The 24,740-nt window shown below is 39.5% G+C and overlaps 1 protein-coding gene across 1 annotated transcript in view; it reads right to left on the minus strand.

The window, feature by feature from the left end:
* The window catches only part of LOC128650395 (solute carrier family 4 member 11), a 541,036-nt gene that overhangs the window by 17,723 nt on the left and 498,573 nt on the right, over positions 1-24,740 (minus strand). The window contains exon 20 of the mRNA XM_053704315.1: positions 6,709-6,904. Coding sequence (XP_053560290.1) covers positions 6,709-6,904 — 196 coding nt within the window. The remainder of the gene's footprint in view (positions 1-6,708; positions 6,905-24,740) is intronic.

Genomic DNA, 24,740 nt, shown 5'->3' on the forward strand with positions numbered 1-24,740 from the left:
TCTTTGAAACCTCCAACATTGCCAGGGGGCTCCTTGTTCCCCCCTGATGGTTGATATAGGCTACAGTCGTGATGTTGTCCGACTGAAATCTGATGAACCTGACCGCAGCTAGCTGAGGCCAAGCCTGAAGAGCAATGAATATCGCTCTTAGTTCCAGAATGTTTATCGGAAGGAGGGCCTCCTCCTGAGTCCACGAACCCTGAGCCTTCAGGGAGTTCCAGATTGCACCCCAGCCCAGAAGGCTGGCATCTGTCGTTACTATAGTCCATTCTGGCCTGCGGAAACTCATTCTCTTGGACAGATGGACCCAAGATAGCCACCAGAGAAGAGAATCCCTGGTCTCTTGATCCAGATTTAGAAGAGGGGACAAATATGTGTAATCCCCATTCCACTGATTGAGCATGCAAAGTTGCAGTGGTCTGAGATGTAGGCGGGCAAACGGAACTATGTCCATTGCCGCTACCATTAATCCGATTACCTCCATACACTGAGCCACTGACGGATGGGAAGTGGAATAAAGAGCACGGCAGGAAGTTAGAAGTTTTGACAACTTGACCTCTGTCAGATAAATCTTCATTTCTACTGAGTCTATCAGAGTTCCTAGGAAGGAAACTCTTGTGAGAGTTTTGCGTTGCGACTTCTAACCCTGAAAATATGGTATTTTCAGCGTTAAAACAGCACCACAGGCATTACAAGTCTTGTCGGTATAGATGTACCGCAACGTCAGTCCCGCACACGTAAAAATTAAGTTTTTTCATGGGATTCCCATAGCGCCGGTATTACGAGTTTTGCGGTACGGCTAAAAAGTGAGTGTTACACCCTAAAATGACAAGTTCCGTACATCTAAAGTCAGTAGTTATGAGTTTTACGCTACAAAGCTGTAACATAAAACGCATAACTAAAGTGTTACAAAGTACACTAAACACCCATAAACTACCTATTAACCCCTAAACCGAGGCCCTCCTGCATCGAAAACACTATAGTACATTTATTAACCCCTAATCTGCTGCTCCCGACATTGCCGCCACTAAAAAAATGCATTAACCCCTATTCCGCCGCTCCCCGACATCGTCACCACTATACTAAAGTTATTAACCCCTAAACAGCCGCCCTCCCGCACCAAAAACACTATTTAAATAATATTAACCCCTAATCTGCCGGCCGCCCACACCGCCGCTATAATAAACCTATTAACCCCTAAACCACAAGCCCCCCCCCCCACAACGAAATATACTAAAATAAACTATTAACCCCTAAACCGAAAGCCCCCCACAATAAAATAAACAATTTAAACTAGTAACCCCTAATCCTAACGCCCACCTAACTTTATATTAAAATTACAATTTCCCAATCTTAAATTAAATTAAAATATTTTTTAACAAACTATTATAATTATTAAACTAAAATTAAACTAACTACCAATTACATAAAACCAAACTACCAATAAAAAAAATCCTAACACTACTCTAAAAATTACAAAAAGTATCTAATAAAAAAAAACCAAAACTAACTGAATTACAAAAACAAACACTAAATTACGAAAAATAACAAACAAATTAAATGGGGTGTTTTTTTTTAGTAAAAGAGCTGTTTATCTCAGGGCAATGCCCTACAAAAGGCCCTTTTAAGAGCCCCCCAAAAGGCCCTTTTAAGGGCCCTTGGTAGTTTGGAGGGTGGGGGTTTGTAATAGTGTTAAGGGGTGTTTGTATTCTTTTTGGAGCAAAAGAGCTGTTTATCTCAGGGCAATGCCCTACAAAAGGCCCTCTTTAAGTGCCCCCCAAAAGGCCCTTTTAAGGGCCCTTGGTAGTTTATTCTAGAGTAGCGTTTTTTATTTTGGGGTGTTTTTTTTTTTTTTTTTTTTTAAAGGGTATTAGAATAGGATTAATCTTTATTTTTTTTGGATAATTTCGAGTTTTTTTTGTATTGTTAGTTTTTTTTTTATTTTTGGTAATGGTAGGTTTTAGTGTAAGGCAGGTTAGGTTTTATTTCACAGGAAAATTTGCATTTATTTTAATTAGGTAGTTAGTAAATAGTTAATAACTATGTATTAACTAGTCTACCTAGCTAAAATAAATACAAACTTACCTGTGAAATAAAAATAAAACCTAATCTAGCTACAATATAACTATTAGTTATATTATAGCGATCTTAGGTTTTATTTCACAGGTAAGTTTGCATTTAGTTTTAACTAGGTATTATTTAGTTAATAATTGTATATTTAATTTAGATCTAATTTAATTATGTTAAAGTTAGGGGGGGTTAGGAGTTTATATAGTTTAATTTAGCTTGTTGCGATGTGGGGGGGGCTGGCGGTATAGGGGTCAATAGGTTTATTTAGTTAATAAGTGTAAATTTAATTTCACTATATGTTTATTATGTTAATGTTAGGGGGTGTTAGGGTTAGGGGTTAATATAGTTTAATTTAGCTTGTTGCGATGTGGGGGGCTGGCGGGCGATGTGGGGGGCTGGCGGTTTAGGGGTTAATAAATGTAGTATAGTGGCGGCGATATCGGGAGCGGCAGATTAGGGGTTAATCATTTTTATTTAGGTAGTGGCGATATCGGGAGCGGCAGATTAGTGGTTAATAACTGTAGGCAGGCGTCAGCGATGTTGGGGGCAGCAGATTAGGGGTGTTTAGACGTAGGGTTTAAGTTAGAGTGTTAGGTTTAAACTGTATTTTTATTTCCCCATAGACATCAATGGGGCTGCATTACGGAACTTTCGTTTCCGCGATCGCAGGTGTTAGGTTTTTTTTTGTTTTTTTTGGCCGGCTCTCCCCATTGATATCTATGGGGAAATTGTGCACAAGCAAGCATGTCTCAGCAGCCCACTGATTGTGTGCGGTATGGAGCTCAACGCAACCATATCGCACACAAAAGGTGTATGTTTGAAAACTTGTAATAGCAGCGCTATAGGAAATTAAATAACGTAACTTTTGGTGCGTTCGTTAATTTCTCTATAGCGCTCAAAACTCTTAATCTAGGTGATTGTGTGTTAATAAATCATAAGCATAATGATGTACTGAAAGCAATATTTAGCCTCACAGTAATAAGTAGATTTAAAAAAACAAAAAACAAATACAATTAGTTCAGTGTGTAACCATTGAATAAATAAATGTAAAGTTTTAGTTTGCAATAAGTAATGTTGTAACCTGGGCTTCCTTGGATTTAAAAGGCTGTTCACATATCTTGTTTCCTCTGCTGAGGCCAGATAGGGACAGTTATAACCGAAGTACTAGAGTAACAATCCCTCGGTGATTAATGCCTGTGGCTGAAAGTATCCTTAGTGAATATAGCAATGAATAGGAATTTGTAAGACATGAAGCTACAGAAATAGGGGGCGTGTCTAACCATCGGCCAAGATGGCTGCTTTATAGTTTTGGCTGATAGCAAGGGGAGATAAAACCACTGTTTGTCTCTCTTTTTGCCGCAAATTCAGGATTTTTCTAAGGACTCATTGTAGGTGAATACTTGTGGAGCTGATTTACACTATTTTTCTACTAGTTCTCAGCCTTGCAGCCTGATATAGATGTGGTGCGCAGTGGAGGCCTGATCACGGTCTGGAGCCATATCTACCCCCCCAGTACTCTGAATAATTCAGAACATCCAGTCATTAGCACTGAAGTAAGAAAACTTAAGGAAAGTTAAAATATTTGATAATCCTGAAAAAAGGTGTGTAACAATTACTAAATTGCACAAAGGCAGAAGCAACCTGGGATATTGTGTCACAAAGCCTCCGCTAATGTTAATTTCCAGCATGGCGAAAAATGTTGAACTGATTTTGGAAGAGTTAAGACTCACTATGGTGGAGCAGTTCAACGGTTTCATCAGAGATGTAGAAGCATTGCTCACTCCGCTGCCAGATACCATTCTAGGCGCTGAGACAATATCGGCTAAATCTGAGGGATCTCCAGAACTGTCCGCACTAACGGAGGAGGCTTCTCTGGACTCGGAGATAAGGGAAAAGGCTGCCACATCTGCTAATAACTACGCTTTGGAGCTCATGCTCAAGCTTTATAAAAGGGATTACACCAGGGATGCGACGCTGATATATTCCCCAGAGACAAAGGCAGGACGGATGGAATACTCACTCCGGCCTTTTAACAGCGCTAAGACCTCTACCACATGGGAACTACAACTTTTTATTGAGCATGCCGACCAATGTGTGAATAACCCTAAAGGGCTGGGGTACTTCTTGGAGCCTTCACACTACGCATATTACTGCAAGGAGAAGTCCAATTTAGCTCATCACAACCGACTCCCCAGATTAGGAGTGGGATAAGCCAGAGGCCCGCTGCAGACGAAGCCGGTTCCTGTAGGTACTGTAGGATCGAGCTATTTCCCACAGATATCGAGGGAATTAACCACTTGCCCTGAGTTAGAACATGAGTGCACTGATGGGGTAGCGAGTTCTACTCTTGAAGACATATAACCAGAAAGGCACAGCTCAAGTTAAAACTATTTAAGGTACAGAAACACTATGGCCATCTGGGTAACTATTGCTTCTCCCTGGCTAGAATAACTTTTACCCTAAGGTCGTTACCCTGAGCCTGATATTCCGTGGACTAGATTTTGATATGCCAATTATTTTTCTGTTTTGTTCTTATAATGTATATGGGGTCTGCATATCTATAATTTAATTGGATTGCCCTTATCTTCACATGCCTAGGTCATTATATAACACCCCTATCATGGTTTAGAATCTAGTTTGGAATGTATGGTTCCATGTTTAATAGGTATTAGTATAAAATGGAAGTTGTCAGATACATTTGTTGTGCGCCCTTTTTCCCCTTCCTTTCAGAATTGCAGGCTAGCATGGTAGATATATCTGATTTTGACAGCCACCTTTTATGTAGTTACTGAGTCATTTTACTTGTTTGTACTATCTCTGCTAAAATATAGGAACACTAACTGACTTTTACCAATTATAACAACATTTCACTATCTTGCCCAGCTTAACTGAGGGCCAACCCTATATTACGATGATAAGGTGTGAGGAAGTTTATTAAGGGGGTTTACTTCACTTGCCCTAATGTAAGTAATGGCACATAATTATTTTTATTCAACAGACCTCTGTTTATAAGATAGCTATGCAGCCAAAGGTGTAGGGCTAGGTTGCCAAAGCATGGTAAAGAAAAGTTATAGTATATCCCATTCCTATTTGCCTATAATCAGACTACTTATTAAACTCCATGCTCCTGAGCATCTCAAGTTAAATGCCATAGCACCCAAAACATATTTATAAAGATTGCCCTGAGTTAAAGAGATCCCTCTTCTCATATGTCAATGTCTGTATATTTCTCCGCCAATAACCTGGGCTGACTTATACCATATTATTGTAGTGTAGTTTATAGCAGACCATTATTATGTCCCTCTTGCGCTCTGCTTCTCTTAGTGGATAATTATTTTTGTGTGTTTATAAGATGTGTCTTTTTCAGGCATACTTTACAAATTAGAACTATATACTACTCCTATAATTGATGTTATTAGCACATTAAAGGTCCAAAAGAGGCCTGATATTAATGTTACCCTCCTGCTACCCTTTATAATTTACACGTCAGAGGTCCAATAGCGGCCTCATTTATGTCAAGGAGGTAGAAAACTGAGGATTTTAATTTATTTTACACTTTACCATGCAGGCGGTATTTTTGCATTGTATCTCATTCTTATTTGCATGCTCTGTCTAGGTTTTTGTGCTATTATTGTGAAACATGTTATTGCAGATAATGTAACCTGATTCTGCGCCTGTAAATTTATTTTTTATTTTTCCTCAATAAAAAGTGTTAAAATAAAAAAAAAAAAAAAAAAACTGAAGCTACAGAAATAAATAGGTACAATAAGGAAGATAATAAACGCAGCACTATTATTATTGTATACTGTTGCTGTAATGTGCCAGATTACAATAGAAAACTAAATGTTTAGGTTACATTGTGGCCCCATTTAACAAGGAGTGCATGGACACGGTTGTTGTAATTATGTAAAAGTTGTTATGAAACCCAATTTTTTTTTCATGACTCAGAGCATGCAATTTTACACAACTTTCCAATTTACTTGTATTATCAAATTTTCTTTGTTCAATGCTTAGGAGCCAACCTATTTCTGGATCACTATATGGCAGCAGTTTTGCAAGAGCACTAGATTGCAGCACTATTTCCAGCCATGTGGTGCTTCAGATGCCTACCTAAGTATCTCTTAAACACAGAATATCATGGGAGCGAAGCACATTTGACAATAGACGTAAATTGGAAACATTTTTAAAAATGGTTTGTTCTGTCTGAATCACAAAATATTTTTCCGTTTCATATCCCTTTAATTCATTACACACGCACATAGTACAGATCTCATTAAACAAAGATGGAATAATATCTAATATTTAATTTAAAAATGATTATTAAGTGTGAAACTGAGCACAACTATATTAAATTGACAGTCAGAAACATAACATATGTAACACTTTTCACTGGGATTGCAACGACTATTATATTGTCACAAACTGATCATTATTATCCCCAGGGCAGGAAGGTAAAATGCTACCATGTGAATGAGGCGTCTGATATTTCTGGCATAGCCCTTTGATGTGTGCTATAAATTAGCATCGCTGTAATAACGCATAGAAATTTATATAAATATCCTGGGGAAATTGGATGTAAAAATCGACACTGAGCATTTCCGCAGCAGGCTCCATGATGCATAAAGTGAGGTAACGTACCTGCTCTTTCAACAGTAAGGCCACCCTCTCAAAGAGCTGGCTCCCATCAATGGAGGTCAGGGCAATATACAGGAAGAGGCCGTACAGCACAGGCTTGGGGATCCACTGAAGAGGGTACGGCAGGAGGAAGAGGGAAAGGCCCACCAGGATGTTTGCTACCAGCGATGTCAGACGAGTCTCCCTCACGCTCACAATCCTATGGGAAACAGACAGTAAAATGTCACAAACGTGTGTATGAGGAAAGTTGTGTGTGTTATTTCCTTGTCTCATAGACTAAACCTACACTGTCCTGAAAATCTGAAAACTTAAAATGAAATAATGCAAGTGGAATATGACTGCAAAATAACAAGAGAAAAAATAAAACTTAACCTTTAAATCACCCAGATTCTAAAAATGGGTAAACAAAAACCCTCATTAAAAACATTTAAAACGTTTATAGTACAAAAAAAAAAATCAGGACTGCTGAGGTGTCTGAGAATATCAATGAATATTCCATACAAGTGGATCAACTTACAATTGTTACTAACTCACTAGTCCCCTTCAACGGGGTAACTGACTACAGCTGAGAGCCAATTGTAGCACACTCTGCGAGTAAAAAAGAAGGGGACTAGTGAGTTAGTAACGTTTGTAAGTTGATCCACTTGTATGGAATATTCATTGATATTCTCAGACACCTCAGCAGTCCTGATTTGTTTTTTGTACTATAATGAGGGTATTTGTTTACCCATTTTTAGAATCTGGGTGATTTAAAGGTTAAAGGGACAGTCAAGTCCAAAAAAAACTTTCATGTTTCAAATAGGGCATGTAATTTTAAACAACTTTCCAATGTATTTTTATCACCAATTTTGTTTTGTTCTCTTGGTATTCTTAGTTGAAATCTAAACCTAGGAAGGCTCATATGATAATTTCTAAGCCCTTGAAGTCCGACTCTTATCACACGCTTTTTTATTTGCTTTTCACAACAGGGGAGAGCTAGTTCATGTAAACCATATAGATAACATTGTGATCACGCCCGGGGATTGATGCAGACACTGCGCTAATTCGCTAAAATGATAATAAATAAAATGTCATGTGATCAGGGGGCTGTCAGATGATGCTAAGATACAAGTTAATCACAGAGGTAAAAAGTGTATTAATATAACTGTGTTGGTTATGCAAAACTGGGGAATGGGTAATAAAGGGATTATCTATCTTTTAAAACAACAAAAATTCTGGTGTTGACTGTCCCTTTAAGTTTTATTTTTTATTTGATCTCAACTATATGTACAATTTGCACTGCTATTTAGCATTAATAAGTGTGTGCCTGGCGCTTCTTTTCTCTTTTCTTGTTGGTATTATTAACATCTATAAGAAGCAATACTAGAGTTATTAGAAGGTAATTCCAGGTTAGAAACAGATCATCACGAACATAATGCAGGAAATGCCACTAGGGGTCACTAGGAAGCCAGGTTTCAAGATAAAACAGACTTCTAAACAGGGTCCATCTTTAATTAATCATTTTTATTATTATATTTTTATTGAAATTGTGATATAAGGAAGATACAAATACAAAACAAAATACAAAGAGTAACAAGAATATAAATTTATTAAGAAATAATACTCATAATAAGAAATAATACTCATAGGGATGGAAAATGCCAATTTACCAACTATGAAGATAACATTTAAAATTACAATCTCTGCAGGAACCCAACATAAGATAGAATGTTACAGTATTACAGGTAAAACTTAATGAGCTAGTATCTTTCTAGCTAAAGAAAAAGAAATCTAATAAGCACCAAATATTATTGTAAACACAATTGAAAAGGGGGAGAAGCAGGACATCCAACACCACGCAGGCCAATGACGCGACAACAGCACCGCCGCACACCTGGCCACCAGGAAATAAAAGTACTTGTAGATAATATCTATATATGCAATAATGCCCAATAATCCTTTTTATGTCAAGGAAATTAGACTGACATCAGCAGTTTGTAAAAGACAAGACGACGTAGGATTCTGACCAACTAGATAATGCAACAAAGGTCAGTACACCTTCCATTACTGAGACTCAAATACATTATTTTTCAATACTTTGTATGTTCACCTTTATTATTTATATCAGACTCAGTCCTCCTTGGCATGGAGGATACCAGTGTTGCACACATTTTCTGGAGAGATTTTCGGCCATTCTTCAGAGACAATTTGTTCAGCTGCTCTTTGTTGGAGGGGTTGTGTTCCTTTATATTTCTCTTTAAAACACCCCAAAGTTGTTCTATTGGATACAAGTCAGGTGACACAGTTGACCAGGTTATAGTTTTACCTTTTTTCTTCTTTAGGAACTCTATTGTGATTATGGCAGTAAGCTTTTGATCATTATCATGCTGTAATATTCCTCTTCTACCTAACCTCTAGAGACTACGGGGTATATTTATTAATGTGCGAGCGGACATGATACGATGTAGCATATCACGTCCGCCGCATATCGATAAATACCGACAGCACACGCTGTCTGCATTTATCATTGCACCAGCAGTTCTTGTGAACTGCTGGTGCAATGCCGCCCCCTGCAGAGTTGGGGCCAATCGGCCGCTAGCAGGGGGTGTCAATCAACCCCATCGTATTCGAGCGGGTTGATTTCTGTCTGCGGCCTCAGAGCAGGCAGACAAGTTATGGAGCAGCGGTTATGGAAGGCTCTCTGGAAACAAAGGGCATCAAGCTCCATACGGAGCTTGATAAACCGGCCCCTGGGAGTCATCTTGTCAGCCAGTATTTGGTATATCCACAGGGATTCATGGTGCCATCTATAAATATCATCTCCTTAACACCTTTTACACTCATGCAGCCCCATATCATCACATCCCCACCTCTGTGCTTTACTGTTGGGCTATGCATTCACTGTGGTACTCCTGGCCAGGTTCACACCAATATTTTTTTTCTTGGATAGTCCATAGCGGTTGATGTCATGCAATGTCCTCTGCACTGTCTGAGCTGTCACAGAAGCTCCGATTTCTATTGATAACCCCTGAGTCAATTCTGAAGCACTTGCCCATCTGTTTTCAGAGCTAGAGTGCAAGTAGCGCACTGTCCATGGTGTCATTATAGGAGGACGGCCACTTCGGCTCTGATTAGTTGTACTATGGCTCGATCTTTATCTCCTGATTACTGCTGCAACTGAGTTTCGGCTGATTTTTAGTTGTCACCGATCTTCCTGTATACTCTTCCATCCAAGTCTCACAGATTTTTTAATTCCTCTGGCAATTCTTTCTATATGGGTCCATGATGCAGACATGCAGATAGACACAGCCCATAGGTCCAAATTTGAGAAAGTTCTGGTGTTCACAGGTCATTTTATAAACAATGTTCATGCAAGTAGACTAATTGGAAATCACAGCTGTACTCAATGATATAACTTGTGTGTCAACGACCACAGGTGTATTCACTTTTGTTGCATTGAGTTCTTACTATGGGGCCGGTATTTTTACCATAGTAAATCGAAACCGTTAGTTTTTAATTTTACATATGAGCAAATACCCTTCTGTTCTACTTAGAAGTAATGCAGTTACTGTAAGGTGATACAATATTGAATCATTTGACACGTGATATTGCACAGAGGTGTAATACTGTAATTCACTATGATATATTTAAAGTGACATAAAAGTGCCTAAAGAAAAGGTTTTAATGTGTTAGAACAGTTCAATATTGCACAATTGTTTGCTTTTAACTACATGTTTAGCCAGCTCCATACCAGCAGTGTCCTACTGGGAGCTAGCTGAGCACATCCTGTGAGCTAATAACAAGAGGCATATGCAGGGGTATAAATACAGGGGTCTAAGAGGTTTTGACTGAGACTGGGCCCTGAGATCTAGGGGGGCCCTGCAATCGGTAGCAGCATTACTCCCCTTGCTTTATGTGCGCCCCCCTGAAAACCAGGCTTAATGTTTAAAGGGAAAGGAAATCCAACATTTTTTTTTTTATTTGGACAGAACATACAATTTTAAACAACTTTCAAATTTACTTCTATTATCAAATTTGCTTCAATATCTTGTCATCCTTTGCTGAAGGAGCAGCATTGCACTACTAGCAGCTAACTGAACACATCTAGTTAGCCAATCACAAGAGACAAATGTGTGTAGGCACGAATCAGCAACTAGCTCCCACTAGTGTATGATATGTGCATATTCTTTTTCAACAAGGAATACCAAGAGAACAAAGCACATTTGAAAATAGAAGTGAATGTAAAAGAGTCTTAAAATTGCATGCTCTATCTGAATCCTGCAAGTTTAATTTTGACTTTCCTATCCCTTTAAGGAAAATGCATGACTTTGCCTTTACAATAGTAAAGTAGCAGGATTTCCAAGATGGCTGCCACAGTGTTGCTGTACAGACAATCCTAACTGCACAATTGTACAGGAAGGCTGCGCATAACTCCTGTCAAAGACTAACCAATGGAGAAGGGTTGACTCACATTGTTAGAGAAGCACCTCCTCTTTTACCTATGGAGCTTGTGGTGACATTTTATCACTGGAATATTCACTTAGCTGTTATTGGGATCCCTTCCCCAGGTACACCTTTCTCTCTGAACTATAGACACTCCCATTGGTCTTTTTGAGTGGCATTTGATAAGCCACTCCCTTTTGAATTGGGTTATAAAATATTGTAACACCAGAGCCTCTGCCTCTTTTTTGTATCCTGGGCATGCTGTAAAGATGGATGATGTTGGACACAGAGAATCTGGCTAAGTATTTCTGGGATAATATTCTGTGTAGCACAATTGGGGTTAGTTTAGAAAAGTTGCCCTGTATCTTAAAATGTGGACTGTATCTGTAAAATAGATTGATATATATATACCTGTAAATATTTATCTTATTATTAACATATATTGATTCCTAAATAAACTGTTTGACAAATAATGGAGGATCCTCATATAGTTTATTTTCACAATTTATCTGTGTTGGTTTTAGTGGTTTCACCATAGAGATTTAGTATATTATATTTAGTAGAAAGTAGAGATATTTAAAATTAATAGATAACCACATTTTGGCGACCACGAAGGGACCAATAACAGCTAAGTGAATATTCCAGTGATAAAATGTCCCCACAGAGCTGCTGTCTCAACTTCTAATGGCAAACAATCAGAAAGGGAGCTGTTTAAATGGAGGGCCCCACAACACCCTTTGCCCTGGGCACCACAAGGTTTAATTATGCTCCTGGGCATATATGTATCAGCTAGCTCTCAGCAGTGTATTGCTGTTCCTAACCCCACCAAGGCGTGATTTGTAACAAAGAATACCAAGAAAACAACGTTTCTTAAAATGACATGTTCTATCCATGAAAGTTTTACTTTTTTATTTTATGTCCCTTTCACCCGTATTATTAGAAAGTGACCTCTATTGCAAAACCTGTACAATTTACATTCATTGTCTTGACAGTTTTCATGTCTCAGCCTGTGATTTATTTCAGTAACTAAAAGTTAGTTACCTGCCCGAGTGATTAGCCAGCTGGCTCTTTGTACCAAATTCCACGGAACACAAAGGGGCATCAAGTTAATTCTTGTTTTCTGATAGATTCATATAAACCAGGTCTATTGATAATGTGAATTCCTACCTTGTTTTATTCAGCAAAAAATAACCCATCTTTATTTTTATGAGGCTGTTTTATGAAATGTTCAAAAATGCCGAAAAGAAACGTTACGGAATTTAACCCATGGGCAGCGTTCTCTGGCAGCTATAGGAGTTAATATGTTGGGCTTCTCCGTGCCACAGAAAGCTACAGCAGCGAGATGTGCATAAAAATAACAAAACATTCCCAAAGGGTAACTGCCAGGTTGTAAAGAGAATGACAATGAGCTCATATAAATTCTACAAGAGGTAATAATTAGCTGGTGCTCCTTGACCGACCTAAACACAGTAAAGGTTTCCCCAGCTAAAGGAATGTTTCATAAACCCATTGATTCTAAATCTAGGTCAGTTGCCATTTTTATCTTTATACATTTTCATTCTCGCACTTATAACAGGTAGCTCTCCTGCTTTTTATTCGAAACATCCTTATTTACTATGCTGAGTGTTACCATCATGCACTCCTTTATTAACAACGCCCACAAATGTGAAGCACACAACTAGATTGTACATTAAAGGGACATGAAACCCAATTTTTTTCTTTCACAATTCAGAAAGAGCATGCAAGTTTAAATAGCTTTCTAATTTATTTCTATTATCTAATTTGCTTCATTATCTTGATATCCTCTGCTGAAAAACATATCTAGATATCTAGGCTCAGTAGCTGCTGATTGGTGGCTGCACATAGATGCCTTGTGTGATTGGCTCACCCATGTGCATTGCTATTTATTCAACAAAGGATATCTAAAGAATGAAGCAACTTAGATAATAAATTCAATTACTAGTGGGAACCAATACCCAAGCTAGAGGACACAGAATGAACAGGGAGGGAGAACAAGACAGGCAGACCTAAACAGAAGGCACCAATGCTTAAAGAACCTTTCTCCCCAAAAGAGTCCTCAGCCGAGGCAAAAGTATAAAATTTGAAAAATTTGGAAAAAGTATGCAGAGAGGACTAAGTTGCAGCCTTGCAAATCTGTTCCACAGAAGCTTCATTTATAAAAGCCCAAGAAGAGGAGACAGCCCTAGTAGATTGAGCTGTAATTCTCTCAGGAGGCTGCTGTCCAGCAGTCTCATAAGCAAAACAAATCATACTTCTCAACCAGAGGGAAAGAGAAGTAGAAGTAGCCTTCTGACCTTTATGCTTTCCTGAGAAACAAACAAACAGGGCAGCAGACTGGCGAAAATCCTTAGTCGCCTGTAAGTAGAATTTTAGAGCATGCACAACATCCAAGTTGTGCAACAGACATTCTTTATGAGAAGAAGGATTGGGACAGAGAGAAATAACAACAATTTCCTGATTAATATTTCTATACGAAACGACTTTAGGATGAAAACCCAATTTAGTATGAAGAACTGCCTTACTGCATGAAAGAGGCCATGCAGGAGCTATTAGTATTACCGATGCTCTCTCGTTTGATACAAGCAATAACTTGTGGAAGGAGCACCAACGGAGGAGACAGGTATGCTAGACCAAAAATCCCAAGGAACCGCCAGAGCTTCTATCTGAGTGGCCTGAGGATCTCTTGACCTTGAACTGTACCTTGGAAGCTTGGCGTTCTGCCGAGACGCCATCAGATCCAACTCCAGCACCCCCCATTTGTGGGTTAACCTGGAGAACACCTTTGGATGGAGAGCCCACTCCGGGACGAAATATCTGTCTGCTCAGGAAATCCGCTTCCCAGCTGTCCACTCCAGGAATGTGGATGGCAGATAGACAACAATTGTGAGCTTCTGCCCACTGAATAATCCGTGCCACATCATTCATGGCTAAGGAACTCCAAGTTCCTCCCTAGTGGTTGATGTAAGTCACTGAGGTGATGTTGTCTGACTGAAACCTGGTAAACCAGGTTAAAGACAATTAAGGACAAGCCATCAGAACATTGTAAATCGCTTTAAACTCCAAGATGTTTATAGGGAGAGCAGACTACTCCCCAGTCCATAGTCCCTGCGCCTTTAATGAGTCCCAGACTGCTCCCCAGCCTAGCAGGCTGGCGTCAGTGGTCACAATCACCCAGGAAGGTCTCCGGAAGCATGTGCCCTGAGACAGATGGTCCTGAGAAAGCCATCACGGGAGAGAGTCACTTGTCAACTGGTCTAGATCTATCCTCTGAGACAGATCCGAATGGTCTTCGTTCCATTGTCTTAGCATGCATAATTGCAGAGCTCTCAAATGGAATCGAGTAAAGGGAATGATGTCCATGGAAGCGACCATCAGACCAATTACCTCCATACATTGAGCCACTGATGGCCAAACAGTAGACTGAAGAGAGAGGCAAGAGGAGAGAATTTTGGATTTTCTGACCTCCGTCAGAAAAATTTTCATAGATAGGGAATCTACTATGGTCCCTAAGAAAACCACCCTTGTAGCTGTAACAAAGGAACTCTCTTCCAAATTCACTTTCCAACTATGGGAATGTAGAAAAGACAACAAGATCTCTGTATGAGAGTTTGCTTGTTGAAAAGATGGCGCCTGAACCAATATGCCGTCCACTGCAATTCCCCAAGACCTGATCACTGCCAAGAGAGCCCCCAGAACTTTTGAGAAAATTCTGGGAGCTGTGGCAAGTCCAAACGGAAGAGCCACAAACTGAAACCGTTTGTCTAGAAATGTGAATCTCAGGAATTTGTGATGATCCCTGTGGATGGGAACATGAAGATACGCGTCCTTCAGGTCTATGGTCGTCTGACCCTCTTGGACTAAAGGAAGAATGGAACGAATGGTTTCCGTTTTGAAGAACGGTACCCTGAGAAACTTGTTGAGGCACTTTAGGTCTAGAATGTTTTGAAAAGTTCCCTCTTTTTTGGGAACCACAAACAGATTTGAATAGAATCATAGACCCTGTTCCCTTACTGGAACAATCACTCACAGGGAGGAAAGGTCTTGAACGCAGTTCAAGAATGCCTCTCTTTTTACCTGGTCTGCAGATAATCTTGAGAGGTGGAATCTGCCCCTGGGAGGGAAAGTTTTGAATTCTATTTTGTAACCCTAAGATACTATGTCAACAGCCCCAAAATCTGGGACATCCCGTCTCCACGCTTGACTAAACAGGGAACGTCTGCCCCCCACTTGATCCGATCCCGGACCGGGGGCCGACCCTTCATGCTGACTTAGACTCAGCTGAGGGTTTCTTTGATTGCTTCCCCTTATTCCAAGACTGATTGGACTTGCAAGAAACCTTGGACTGCTCCTGTTTGGAAGATGGAGATGAAGACTTTTGACCTTTGAAGTTATGAAAGGAACGAAAATTACTTTGACGTCATTTGAGTCTGTTGTTCTTGACTTGTGGTAGAAAACACCCTTTTCCACCCATAAAATCAGAAATTATTTCTGCCAGACCAGGTCCGAACAAGGTCTTACCCTTATAAGGAAGCGCCAGAAGCTTGGACTTAGAGGTAACATCAGCTGACCAAGAGTTTAGCCACAATGCCCTACGGGCTAGGACAGAGAAGTCAGACATCTTGGCTCCAAGTCTAATAACTTGCATGTTAGCATCAGAAATAAAGAAATTGGCTAGTTTGAGAGCCTTAATCCTATTGTGTATCTCCTCCAAAAGGAGTCTCTACTAAAATTGATTCAGACAAGGCGTTGCACCAATAAGATGCCGCACTTGCTACTGTGGCAATACAAACTGCAGGTTGCCATTGAAGACCTTGATGAACATACATCTTCTTTAAATAAGTTTCCATATTTTTGTCCATGGGATCTTTAAAGGAGCAGCTATCCTCTATAGGGATCATAGTTCTCTTAGCCAGAGTAGAAATAGCCCCTTCTACTTTAGGCACCGTGCGCCAAGAATATTTAATGGAGTCAGCAACAGGAAACATCTTTTTACATACAGGAGACAGGGAGAAAGGAATCCATGGCTTCTCCCATTCCTGTGAAATAATCTCCGTCACACGGTCTGGGACAGGAAAAACTTCCACAGAGGAAGGAACATCATAGTATGTATTAAGTTTACTAGACTTCTTAGGGTTGACAACAGAAGTATCCTAGTCGTCCAAAGTAGCCAATACCTCCTTTAACAGTACACAAAGGTGTTCAAGCTTAAATCTGCAGTTTACTTCTTCAGTATCAGATGAAGGAATAATACTGTCCAAATCTGATATTTCACCCTCAGAGGCTACCGACGTATCCTCCTCATCAGACTTATGAGGGAGGGCAACCTGCGTAGCAGTAGGTGGAACAGAAACCTTACTATCTGAATGTGTAATTTTCCTCTTGCATTTTCCCTGCATAGGAAAAGCAGATAATGCTGCAAATACCGCATAAGATACCTGAGCAGCAAAATCTGCAGGCAAATAAACTCCTCCAGGAGGCTGAGAGGAACTGCAGGGCACTGTATGTGACACCATAGAGGCTTGGGACGTTTGAGGAGAAAGCTGTGACACTGCCTGAACAGCATCATCCTGAGAGACATTGGGCTCAGAGGGCAACAATTTATCCTTAAATTGAAGTGTTCTAGCTAAGCATGCAGCACAGAATTGCATAGGCAAAACAATTTGTGCCTCAAGGCATAACAAGCATTTGTCAAAGGACACAGTCTTGGTCCATTTCCAAAATAAAAAATTCCCCAAATTGTAGAATGTTTTAAATACACTATCACTTTAAGAATTTTTAATACCACAGCCGCTTAAAGTTATGCAGAAATTCTTTCAACCAATCAGGCCCCCTACACCTCAGACAGGCTGAGGTGCATTACCGTAACACTTATACACAATTTGGCTGCCAGAAGTCTCTAAAACAATCATATAGTAGATTGACACTGAAGAGACTGAAATTTAATGACGCTGCTCCGCTCCGAGAATATCCAACAGCAGAGGTGTCAAATGACCGGCAGAGAGAGGAAACTACGCACCAAGTAAAATGTGCACGTTGCCCTCTACCTACAAGCCGGTGAGGTAGCTCAGTTATTAAAAGCCCTGACTACAAAAAAGTCTATTTAAAAGATCCAAGGTCACAGGTTAAAATTCTGGCAGGGCCGACTCAGCCCTTTATCCTTCCGAGGTCGATAAAATGAGTACCATTAAATTGGGTAATAACAACAACTATTACTATTCAGCTGCCGATTTGGTTAATTCCGAGAACGAGCGCTGAAAAAGTGCTTTGAGTCCCACTGGGAGAAAGGCGCTATATAAATACTAGTTATTACAACACCAGAGCTTAATTTACACAAACGCTCAAGCAGTCTGTCAGTTAGCCTGTTCTAGCTAAGCATACAAAGAAAACCAACTGCCAAATTTTAAGTTTTTACATAAATCCCTGTATAAAACATAAGCCACACACATACTAATAAAGTATTTCAACAAAATTAGCCCAAAGAGGAAAAACGTTCCAATAAAGGAAAGATTACCCCTAGTCTCAACCTACATAATGTGCCTGCCCACTGCAAAAGAAAATCCTGCATAAAGGATTTTAAAAATGTCCCCATCTACTGCATATGACATATTCTTCTGAAGTGCAAGTCTCCAAGACCTAGAAGACAAAAGCACTTACCTGCAGTCTAGCTGTCCTGCAGGAAGACAGTTCACAAGGCGTGAAAGGACACATACAGAGTAACCAACTCTGGCTTTCTGTACCATGGGCAGCAATGTGTTAGGAAACAAAGCAAGGACTACCTCACAACTTCCTAACTGCTTAAAAGCCACCACTACTCTACTGGACTCAGCTAAACCCAAAACCTTGCTTGCAGGAAAAAGTACCCAAAAAAACATAATTTATGTAAGAACTTACCTGATAAATTCATTTCTTTCATATTAGCAAGAGTCCATGAGCTAGTGACGTATGGGATATACATTCCTACCAGGAGGGGCAAAGTTTCCCAAACCTCAAAATGCCTATAAATACACCCCTCACCACACCCACAAATCAGTTTAACGCATAGCCAAGAAGTGGGGTGATAAGAAAAAAGTGTGAAAGCATAAAAAAAAATAAGGAATTGGAATAATTGTGCTTTATACAAAAAAATCATAACCACCACAAAAAAGGGTGGGCCTCATGGACTCTTGCTAATATGAAAGAAATTAATTTATCAGGTAAGTTCTTACATAAATTATGTTTTCTTTCATGCAATTAGCAAGAGTCCATGAGCTAGTGACGTATGGGATAATGAATACCCAAGATGTGGATCTTCCACGCAAGAGTCACTAGAGAGGGAGGGATAAAATAAAGACAGCCAATTCCGCTGAAAATAATCCACACCCAAAACAAAATTTAAATCTTATAAAACTGAAATTATAAGCAGAAGAATCAAACTGAAACAGCTGCCTGAAGTACTTTTCTACCAAAAACTGCTTCAGAAGAAGAAAACACATCAAAATGGTAGAATTTAGTAAAAGTATGCAAAGAAGACCAAGTTGCTGCTTTGCAAATCTGATCAACCGAAGCTTCATTCCTAAACGCCCAGGAAGTAGAAACTGACCTAGTAGAATGAGCTGTAATCCTTTGAGGCAGAGTTTTACCCGACTCGACATAAGCATGATGAATCAAAGACTTTAACCAAGACGCCAAAGAAATGGCAGAGGCCTTCTGACCTTTCCTGGAACCGGAAAAGATAACAAATAGACTAGAAGTCTTTCGGAAATTTTTAGTAGCTTCAACATAATATTTCAAAGCTCTAACTACATCCAAAGAATGCAACGATCTTTCCTTAGAATTCTTAGGATTAGGACACAATGAAGGAACCACAATTTCTCTACTAATGTTGTTAGAATTCACAACCTTAGGTAAAAATTTAAAAGAAGTTCGCAACACCGCCTTATCCTGATGAAAAATCAGAAAAGGAGACTCACAAGAAAGAGCAGATAATTCAGAAACTCTTCTAGCAGAAGAGATGGCCAAAAGAAACAAAACTTTCCAAGAAAATAATTTAATGTCCAGCGAATGCATAGGTTCAAACGGAGGAGCTTGAAGAGCCCCCAGAACCAAATTCAAACTCCAAGGAGGAGAAATTGACTTAATAACAGGTTTTATACGAACCAAAGCTTGTACAAAACAATGAATATCAGGAAGACTAGCAATCTTTCTGTGGAAAAGAACAGAAAGAGCAGAGATTTGTCCTTTCAAGGAACTTGCAGACAAACCTTTATCCAAACCATCCTGAAGAAACTGTAAAATTCTAGGAATTCTAAAAGAATGCCAAGAAAAATGATGAGAAAAACACCAAGAAATGTAAATCTTCCAGACTCGATAATATATCTTCCTAGATACAGATTTACGAGCCTGTAACATAGTATTAATCACAGAGTCAGAGAAACCTCTATGACTGAGAATCAAGCGTTCAATCTCCATACCTTCAAATTTAAGGATTTGAGATCCTGATGGAAAAAAGGACCTTGCGATAGAAGGTCTGGTCTTAATGGAAGAGTCCACGGTTGGCAAGTGGCCATCCGGACAAGATCCGCATACCAAAACCTGTGAGGCCATGCTAGAGCCACCAGCAGAACAAACGAGCACTCCTTTAGAATCTTGGAAATCACTCTTGGAAGAAGAACTAGAGGCGGAAAGATATAGGCAGGATGATACTTCCAAGGAAGTGACAATGCATCCACTGCCTCCGCCTGAGGATCCCTGGATCTGGACAGATACCTGGGAAGTTTCTTGTTTAGATGAGAAGCCATCAGATCTATTTCTGGAAGTCCCCACATATGAATAATCTGAAGAAATACCTCTGGGTGAAGAGACCATTCGCCCGGATGTAACGTTTGGCGACTGAGATAATCCGCTTCCCAATTGTCTATACCTGGGATATGAACCGCAGAAATTAGACAGGAGCTGGATTCCGCCCCCATACCAGTATTCGAGATACTTCTTTCATAGCCAGAGGACTGTGAGTCCCTCCTTGATGATTGACATATGCCACGGTTGTGACATTGTCCGTCTGAAAACAAATGAACGACTCCCTCTTTAGAAGAGGCCATGACTGAAGAGCTCTGAAAATTGCACGGAGTTCCAAAATGTTGATTGGTAATCTCACCTCCTGATATTCCCAAACCCCTTGTGCTGTCAGAGACCCCCAAACAGCTCCCCAACCTGTCAGACTTGCATCTGTTGAAATCACAGTCCAGGTCGGAAGAACAAAAGAAGCCCCCTGAACTAAACGATGGTGGTCTGTCCACCACGTCAGAGTGTCGTACAATTGGTTTTAAAGATATTAATTGCGATATCTTTGTATAATCCCTGCACCACTGGTTCAACATACAAAGCTGAAGAGGTTGCATGTGAAAACAAGCAAAGGGGATCGCGTCCGATGCAGCAGTCATAAGACCTAGAATTTCCATGCATAAGGCTACCGAAGGGAATGATTGAGACTGAAGGTTTCGACAAGCTGAAACCAATTTTAGACGTCTCTTGTCTGTCAGAGACAGAGTCATGGACACTGAATCTATCTGGAAACCTAAAAAGGTTACCCTTGTCTGAGGAATCAATGAACTTTTTGGTAAATTGATCCTCCAACCATGTTCTCGAAGAAACAATACAAGTCGATTCGTATGAGATTCTGCTAAATGAGAAGACTGAGCAAGTACCAAGATATCGTCCAAATAAGGAAATACCACAATACTCTGTTCTCTGATTACAGACAGAAGGGCACCGAGAACCTTTGTAAAAATCCTTGGAGCTGTTGCTAGGCCAAACGGCAGAGCCACAAACTGGTAATGCTTGTCTAGGAAAGAGAATCTCAGAAACTGATAGTGATCTGGATGAATCGGAATATACAGATATGCATCCTGTAAATCTATTGTGGACATATAATGCCCTTGCTGAACAAAAGGCAGAATAGTCCTTATAGTTACCATTTTGAAAGTTGGTATCCTCACATAATGATTCAATATTTTTAAATCCAGAACTGGTCTGAAGGAATTCTCCTTCTTTGGTACAATGAAGAGATTTGAGTAAAACCCCAGCCCCTGTTCCAGAACTGGAACTGGCATAATTACTCCAGCCAACTCTAGATCTGAAACACATTTCAGAAATGCTTGAGCCTTCACTGGATTTACTGGGACACGGGAAAGAAAAAAATCTTCTTGCAGGCCTTATCTTGAAGCCTATTCTGTACCCTTGTGAAACAATGTTCTGAATCCAAAGATTGTGAATCAAATTGATCCAAATTCCTTTGAAAAATCGTAATCTGCCCCCTACCAGCTGGGCTGGAATGAGGGCCGCACCTTCATGTTGACTTGGGAGCTGGCTTTGGCTTTCTAAAAGGCTTGGATTTATTCCAGACTGGAGATGGTTTCCAAACTGATACCGCTCCTGAAGGGGAAGGATCAGGCTTTTGTTCCTTATTGTGACGAAAGGAACGAAAACGATTAGTAGACCTAAATTTACCTTTAGATTTTTTATCCTGTGGTAAAAAAGTTCCTTTCCCCCCCAGTAACAGTTGAAATAATGGAATCCAACTGTGAACCAAATAATTTATTACCCTGGAAAGAAAGGGAAAGCAAAGTTGAGTTGGAAGACATATCAGCATTCCAAGTTTTAAGCCATAAAGCTCTTCTAGCTAAAATAGCTAGAGACATATACCTGACATCAACCCTAATGATATCAAAGATGGCATCACAAATACAATTATTAGCATGTTGAAGAAGATTAACAATGCTATGAGAATTATGATCTGTTACTTGTTGCGCTAAAGCATCCAACCAAAAAGTTGAAGCTGCAGCAACATCCGCTAAAGATATAGCAGGTCTAAGAAGATTACCTGAACATAAGTAAGCTTTTCTTAGAAAGGATTCAATTTTCCTATCTAAAGGATCCTTAAAGGAAGTACTATCTGCCGTAGGAATAGTAGTACGTTTAGCAAGAGTAGAGATAGCCCCATCAACCTTAGGGATTTTGTCCCAAAACTCTAATCTGTCAGATGGCACAGGATATAATTGCTTAAAACGTTTAGAAGGAGTAAATTAATTACCCAAATTATTCCATTCCCTGGAAATTACTTCAGAAATAGCATCAGGGACAGGAAAAACTTCTGGAATAACTACAGATTTAAAAACCTTATTTAAACGTTTAGATTTAGTATCAAGAGGACCAGATTCCTCTATTTCTAATGCAATTAAGACTTCTTTAAGTAAAGAACCAATAAATTCCATTTTGAATAAATATGAAGATTTATCAGCATCAACCTCTGAAACAGAATCCTCTGAACCAGAGGAATCATTATCAGAATCAGAATGATGATGTTCATTTAAAAATTCATCTGAAAAATGAGAAGTTTTAAAAGACCTTTTACGTTTACTAGAAGGAGGAATAACAGACATAGCCTTCTTAATGGATTTAGAAACAAAATCTTTTATGTTAACAGGAACACTCTGAGTATTAGATGTTGATGGAACTGCAACAGGTAATGTAACATTACTAAAGGAAATATTATCTGCATTAACAAGTTTGTCATGACATTCATTACAAACAACAGCTGGAGGAACAGATACCACAAGTTTACAGCAAATACACTTAACTTTGGTAGATCCAGCATCAGGCAGCGATTTTCCAGAAGTATCTTCTGATTCAGGGTCAATCTGAGACATCTTGCAATATGTAATAGAAAAAACAACATATAAAGCAAAATTGATCAAATTCCTTAAATTACAGTTTCAGGAATGGGAAAAAATGCCAGTGAACAAGCTTCTAGCAACCAGAAGCAAATAAACAATGAGACTTAAATAATGTGGAGACAATAATGACGCCCATATTTTTTAGCGCCAAAAAAGACGCCCACATTATTTGGCGCCTAAATGCTTTTAGCGCCAAAAATGACGCCACATCCGGTAACGCCAACACTTTTGGCGCAAAAACGTCAAAAATGACGCAACTTCCGGTGACAAGTATGACGCCGGAAACAAGAAAGAAATTTTTTTGCGCCAAAAAAGTCCGCACCAAGAATGACGCAATAAAAAGAAGCATTTTCAGCCCCCGCGAGCCTAACAGCCCACAGGGAAAAAAGTCAAATTTTAAGGTAAGAAAAAAATTGATTATTCAAATGCATTATCCCAAATAATGAAACTGACTGTCTGAAATAAGGAATATTGAACATCCTGAATCAAGGCAAATAAATGTTTAAACACAAATATTTAGAACTTTATATAAAGTGCCCAACCATAGCTTAGAGTGTCACAAAAATAAGACTTACTTACCCCAGGACACTCATCTACATGTAGTAGAAAGCCAAACCAGTACTGAAACAAGAATCAGTAGAGGTAATGGTATATATAAGAGTATATCGTCGATCTGAAAAGGGAGGTAAGAGATGAATCTCTACGACCGATAACAGAGAACCTACGAAATAGACCCCGTAGAAGGAGATCATTGAATTCAAATAGGCAATACTCTCTTCACATCCCTCTGACATTCACTGCACGCTGAGAGGAAAACCGGGCTCCAACCTGCTGCGGAGCGCATATCAACGTAGAATCTAGCACAAACTTACTTCACCACCTCCACGGGAGGCAAAGTTTGTAAAACTGGTTTGTGGGTGTGGTGAGGAGTGTATTTATAGGCATTTTGAGGTTTGGGAAACTTTGTCCCTCCTGGTAGGAATGTATATCCCATACGTCACTAGCTCATGGACTCTTGCTAATTACATGAAAGAAAGGAATTAATTTCTTCAGACACCAAACTTCACCTCCTCCATTGACAGAGGCAAAGAAAATGACTGGGGATTATGGGTAGGGGAGTGACACTTAAAGGGACACTGAACCCAATTTTTTTCTTTTGTGATTCAGATAGATCATGCAATTTTAAGCAACTTTCTAATTTACTCCTTTTAGCAAATGTTCTTCATTCTCTTTGTATCTTTATTTGAAAAGCAAGAATGCAAGTTTAGATGCCGGCCCATTTTGGTGAACAACCTGGGTTGTTCTTGCTGATTGGTGGATACATTCATCCACCAATCAACAAGTGCTGTCCAAGGTTCTGGACTTTCTTTTTCAAATAAAGATAGCAAGAGAACGAAGAAAAATTGATAATAGGAGTAAATTAGAAAGTTGCTTAAAATTGCATGCTCTATCTGAATCATGAAAGAAAAAAAATTGGGTTTAGTGTCCCTTTAACAGCTTTGCTGTGGTGCCCTTTGCCTCCTCCTGCTGGCCAGGAGTGATATCCCCACTAGTAATTGAATGATGTCATGGACTCTCCATACGTTAGGAAAGAAAACTAGATTTTAACATGGGGACATCCATGACTAGAGGGAGGCAGGGAATAACCTCAATACTATGCTTATAAAAATGTATTTAGTGTTCACAAGTTTGTGCTAGAGAAATTGAAGGGACATAAAAGTCAAACTTAACTGTTCATGGATCAGACAGAGCAAACAATTTTAAAGGACAATTTACTACTTTCAAATTAACTTAGTTATAAGTATGCTAACCACTGGTTGCCAGCTACGCACATATGCCTCTTGTCATTGGTTCCCAGTAGTGCATTGCTGCTCTGGAGCT

This window comes from Bombina bombina, chromosome 2, assembly GCF_027579735.1.
Source record: "Bombina bombina isolate aBomBom1 chromosome 2, aBomBom1.pri, whole genome shotgun sequence".
Classification (NCBI taxonomy): domain Eukaryota; kingdom Metazoa; phylum Chordata; class Amphibia; order Anura; family Bombinatoridae; genus Bombina; species Bombina bombina.